At 35.5% G+C, this 5,561-nt stretch overlaps 1 protein-coding gene across 1 annotated transcript; it reads left to right on the forward strand.

Annotated features, from left to right (window-relative positions):
* Positions 1-61: 61 nt before the first annotated feature.
* Positions 62-3,524, forward strand: LOC107472115 (ATP-dependent DNA helicase Q-like 3). Its single transcript, XM_016091670.3, has 9 exons — positions 62-312; positions 395-544; positions 708-800; positions 889-954; positions 1,036-1,169; positions 1,572-1,666; positions 1,770-1,897; positions 2,122-2,225; positions 2,820-3,524. Exons 1-9 carry the CDS (start codon positions 259-261, stop codon positions 3,268-3,270), a joined length of 1,275 nt encoding a protein of 424 aa, XP_015947156.1. The 5' UTR covers positions 62-258; the 3' UTR covers positions 3,271-3,524.
* The last annotated feature ends 2,037 nt before the right edge of the window (positions 3,525-5,561 follow it).

The raw sequence follows: 5,561 nt of genomic DNA on the forward strand, positions 1-5,561 counted from the left end.
TATGATGATTAAAAGAGGGTATTAAACAGACACTGATCTTACCACAGGGGTTCATAAATATTCACATCAAATTTTGATTTCTGAGGCTAGCAAGTAGCAACTTGATTTGTTTTAGATTTTGATCAATATCCTTTCTTTTCTTTCTATGCTGAGCTTTTAGTGTTCACTCAAAATAGTTGCCATCATAATATGATATTAAGAACTTATTATTTAAGATTATGATGTATTTTTTTTTTTTCTTTTCCTCCTTTCTTCTGCATGGAGCTCTTGTCTTACACACAGTTACTGAACCTTTGGTGTTTATTCAGAATGGTAAGTTGCCATTTACTGTTAAATATAGTGATGTTTATTACGCTCGTCATTCTTTGTAATCACATAAGATCAAATTCACCAGGGGATTGATAGAAAGGATGTAAGAATTGTATGCCACTTCAATATTCCCAAGTCAATGGAAGGATTTTATCAAGAGTCAGGCAGAGCAGGTCGTGATCAACTGCCCTGTACAAGTCTGCTGTACTACGGGGTAGATGATCGCAAAAGAATGGTTGGCTTTCTTAACTTGATTTTTTTTCCCACATAGGAGCAAAACTGCGGGAGGGCGGGGGTCTTAAATATTCTGTTTGTGCCACTTCTATTCAACTCCACCTGCTGTGAAAATGTTTCGTTGTTTTGTTTTCTGTAATTCTGATCTCATTGACCTGCCTCAGGAATTCATATTAAGAAATTCAGGAAGCAAGAAATCCCAATCATCTACTTCACAGGAAGAATCATCAAAAAAGTCAATGGCTGACTTTACCCAGGTGACATCTAAATCCTTGCATGCCTTTTGCAACAAAGTGTCCATGCATCATGCATTATGTATAATGGAGCCTATGTGAAAATATGCAGATGGTTGAATATTGTGAAGGATCTGGATGTCGTAGGAAAAGGATTCTCGAGAGTTTTGGGGAGAAGGTAATGAAATATATGGTCCTTAGTAATATGTGATCCACTTCATATTGACTCAGTTGGATAATTATACTTTGTTCACAACAGGTTACTGCATCCCTGTGTGAAAAAACATGTGATGCTTGCAGACATCCAAACTTAGTTGCCCGAAATTTGGAGGATCTGACAACTGCCATTGCTCTGCGCCAGAAAGGCGGTTCTTCTCGAATTTTCATCACCAGGTACTACAACCTATAATCATGTGGCCAAAGATAAAAAAAACCACAAACAAACAGACAAATACTTATGCATTAGGAGTTGAACATAACGTTGATTAAGAAAAAAAAAAAAAAACATGTTGGGTGTGGACAGTCTTCAGTGCTGTGTATTATAATACATAATATAATTGACAGGTGTTAGAGAAACATCCCATGATTGGTTTGTTAGTCTATTTGTGACTTTGAGCTTGGGGCTTTGCTGGACCTAGCATGAGATTTTCCTTTCTCATGGGCAGACTAGTATCTGAGTATTGTATGGTCTGCATTGCCTATTTGACTTTTAACGGCCCTGGTGATAATAATAACCTTTACAATGTTGATTCATCTAGTTATAAAATTGATTTATCCATGACTTGCCATTTTCAGTTCTTCTGATGCAATCAACGGAGAACAGTTATCTGAATTCTGGAATCGTGGTGATGAAGCAATTGGCTCAGATGATGATATATCTGACTCCGATGGTTGGTAGCATTGTACCAAATTTATTTCACTCTTGGGGGAGGGTGGATGGAGTGGTAAGTAGATTATTCTATCACATAACATTGATTGGGTTTTTGTTCACAGATGGTAATGAGGTTGTCAACAACCTAACCAAGTCAAAGCTTCATTCTAGAGTGGGAGTAAATGAAAAGCTTGCTATGTTAGAACGTGCAGAAGAAAACTTCTATCGAAATGAGAAAGCTAAGAAACAGGTTTATCTTGTACCCACATAACACTACATTGTTGACTAAAAATGTATATTCTCATTTTCCTAAAATCCTTGCTTATTCACGGTTATAAACTCGGTGTTATCATAAGAAATTTGTTATCATTTTCAATCCTTCAGCTTAGCAGAAGTTGTTATTGCAGCCTTCCCTCCTTCCCTCCCCCGTGTCTTTCATGTCTGCACAGCCACTCATCTAATATTTTGTAACAGAGTAAAGTTGACAAGAATGCTATTTCTGATGCAATGCGAGAATCAAGCAGGCAAAGATTACAAAATGCTCTGAAACAGGCTCAGCAGCGACTTGACAACTTAAAGTATGTTTTGCAATTTCTTTCTAGTTTAAGTTATTTTGCACATCACCTTCACGGATTCGGATCCTCTAAAATGCTGGTATGGTTGTAAAGTGAGAAAGTGAGGGGATCAATCACCCTTTGAACAATAAGCTCCCTTGTGTGTGAATTCTACCAAAATGATCTAAAGGTGATTAGTGGCTTCACTTTCTCACTTTTCAAGTATACCCACTTAAGAGGATCTCATTCTTACCTCACTTTCTCAGCCACAACAGAAAGAACTATCTACCCAAATTTCTCCTCTGCTTGCTATGACAATTGGGCAACTTACTTGAGATGCAAAAGCACCTTGTTCAAAGATCAAACCATTATTGTGCCACAGATAACTATTTACACAACTCAATCTTTCATCATAATAGCAATGATAATATTTATTATTATTTATTCCCTACGAAGCACAGACACAACTACTAGATGGTGTACATGGAAGCATGTGGAACAATAATAAGTCTCGTTCCCTTTGTTATTACTGTTTATAATTGTTCTACACCTAAAATCATATTGAAGCTAAATGCATTATTCCTTGAGTTCCAAATGAGTTACAATACATTTTTTCAGGATTGAGTTGGAGACATCAGCATCTTTCCTTGAAGATGAATGCTACAAGAAATATAGCAAAACTGGCAAATCATTCTATTATTCACAAGTGGCGAGCACGGTTAGGTGGCTGGCAACGACAAGTTCTGTTGATATGTTGAACCGACTTGGCACAATGAAGGAATCTACATCAATGGATGCTGTTCCTGAAGCTGAAGGTCGCACCCCACCACATGCTATAGATCATTCTGGAAAGGAAGGTACAAGTAATGAACTCTCGGGCAATGCTCAGTCAGAAATTTTGCCTTGCGGTGACAGGGGCATGCCAGTAGAAAGTTCTTCCGTTAATACAAAGCTGCCACAGATTCCGTCGTTCTATGAATTTGTTAATAGTAGGAAAACAAAAGGTGACCAATTAGATGACACAAAAAAGAACTCATCTAGAGTAGAAAAGAAAATGAGAGTACAGTAGATTGACGCTTGTAGTTACTATTGGTCTTGATTATAGTCACAAAAATGTGTCAAATGCCAACTATTGTTGTCGCAAAGAAAGTTAGAATTTTGGTTTCAATCATTTTCGAGCTCTTGTTTGAAAATGGATGTTAAAATTCCATTCGAGTCTTTAAACCACCCTTGAAGCAGCTTTTTTGTTGGGGTTAAGCTTTGCAAAGAGCTTGTCAAGAGAAATAATCCATGTTCCTTTCCATTATAGAAAAACTACATGGACCGGTGATAAGTATATGTAATGTAGCGTTTGGTGGAGAGACAGAGACAGAAAGACTGAGATCGAGAGACAAAGACTAAGAGACAGAGATTGAAATAAATCTCAGTATTCTGTTTGGTGCAAAATGGAAGACAGAAATTGAAACAAGAATGAAATTCTAATTTAATTTGTACAAAGAGTAAAATTGGAATTAATTAATTGAAATGAGAATATTTTAGGTATAAAATGTTATTAAAGTTTCAGTCTCAATTTCTAAAAATTTTAGTCTATTGTGTTTCTACTTTTTGGAGGTATTGAAATACTAAAATTTTAGGGACAGAGACAAAAATTTTAGTACCAGTATCTGAACCAATAAACATGATACTGAATCTCAGTCTCTTAATCTCTATTTTAGTACCTCAAAACAAACGCTACCTAATAGTCGTATTTACTTGTATTACTTAAAATTATTCGTAAAATCTGTGTTACGGTAACATATGAATATGAAGTAAGTTTTAAGTTTTATAAAATGTTATAGTGAAATTTTATAATTTATAGGTTAGATTAATTAAATGCATTGTATATAAATAGTTATTCGACTGTGTTAACAAGACTTAAAAGAGTGTTTTTCTCTAAAACAAATTTTATTATATACTCAAATAGGTCTTTAAGAGAGATTTTGCATGGATGCTTTTGTTTTCAAAATGTTATCAAAAAAATTTTATTACATTGAAATTTTTAAATTTTATAAAAGTAAAACATATAAATCATTCTATCATATTTTTTAAAATTTATTCAAATTTATTCGTCCAAGTGAAAACAATAAATTTAAAGGAAGAATTTATAAATCTAACTTTTATAAAATTTAAAAATCTCAACTTAATAAAACTTTTTTGGGATAAAAACATCTGACGTAAACTTTCTTAAAGAGGTATTTAGGTATATACTCAAAGATTACTTTTTTTTTATTGTTTAAATACTATGCAGATAAAATGTGGGAATAAGAGAGAATATAATTATTTCACTCGTGTGGAAAGATCATTTCAATTTCTTTTAATTTTTTCTTTCGATTAATGTTTGTGTGCCTTTCTCTTATTGTTTTGGTGTGGCTTGTCTTATTGGTATTTCCGGCGGGTCCAAACAACAAAAATAAAAAAAATTAAAAACCTCTTGCTCCTAGTTTGTGCAAGTTACAACTTACAACAATGGCTGCTCTGCAACATTCTCAAAGTTGGGATTACAAAACATACATAAAACTAATCACACAATGATTATACAAAAATTTCAAATTCCAGCACCACAAAATAAAAAAATCATGCCGCAGCCATTCACCATTTTCATTGCTGAGAAAAGAAAGTTGTTCTGCAATTGGACAACCCCTAAAATTAACTGTGCCATAAACAACTTAGATGGAGGACACTCGCAAAAATGAATTACTTTGACACCCCTACATATTAATAAAATCTTAAAAATCACAAATTTTTCGTTTTACCACAACAATAACAGCACACATGTCATCTCTTCATTCCCTAGTCAATCTTTAGCCACCATAGTCATCTTAAAACCTAGCCACCAGAGACATATAATGCCAAAACTACCTTTGAAATTGCATTTACGTTCTTCGTTGTATTTTGAGGGCATGGACATGGCGCCTCAACACCCAACAGCGGCGCTCCTCTTGTGTGAACTGGTGATGGAGATCTTCTCTTGGGTTCCTGCAAAGCCTCTCACGCGTCTGAAGCTTGTGTGCAAGTCATGGAACTCCATCATCTCCCACCCTCACTTCGTCAAACTTCACCTTTACCGATCACCCAAAAATGCCATCCTCCTGTTTACGCGAACAGAAGCGCTCACCCTCGACGAAGGAGCAAAATGGGGCTTAGTGTTGAGTAGCGTTGAATCTTTCATCCAAAATCCATCATCCGCTCTTGATGCTCAAGAGAATCGCCACTCTCTACACATAGCAGACTGGGTTTCGGGTTCATGCAATGGGTTGGTTTGTGTGGCCCATTCTCCTTACCACCCCAACAACGATATTTGCGATATCTGGTTGCGTTTAT

The sequence above is a fragment of the Arachis duranensis genome, unplaced genomic scaffold (assembly GCF_000817695.3).
Source record: "Arachis duranensis cultivar V14167 unplaced genomic scaffold, aradu.V14167.gnm2.J7QH unplaced_Scaffold_154502, whole genome shotgun sequence".
NCBI classification, from domain to species: Eukaryota; Viridiplantae; Streptophyta; class Magnoliopsida; order Fabales; family Fabaceae; genus Arachis; species Arachis duranensis.

Coding starts and splice junctions, on each gene's coding strand:
- LOC107472115 (XM_016091670.3), top strand. CDS start 259: ATGGAGCTCTTGTCTTACACACAGTTACTGAACCTTTGGTGTTTATTC. Junction 1,170..1,571: donor TCTCGAATTTTCATCACCAG/GTACTACAACCT, acceptor TGCCATTTTCAG/TTCTTCTGATGCAATCAACG. Junction 1,667..1,769: donor TGATATATCTGACTCCGATG/GTTGGTAGCATT, acceptor TTTTGTTCACAG/ATGGTAATGAGGTTGTCAAC.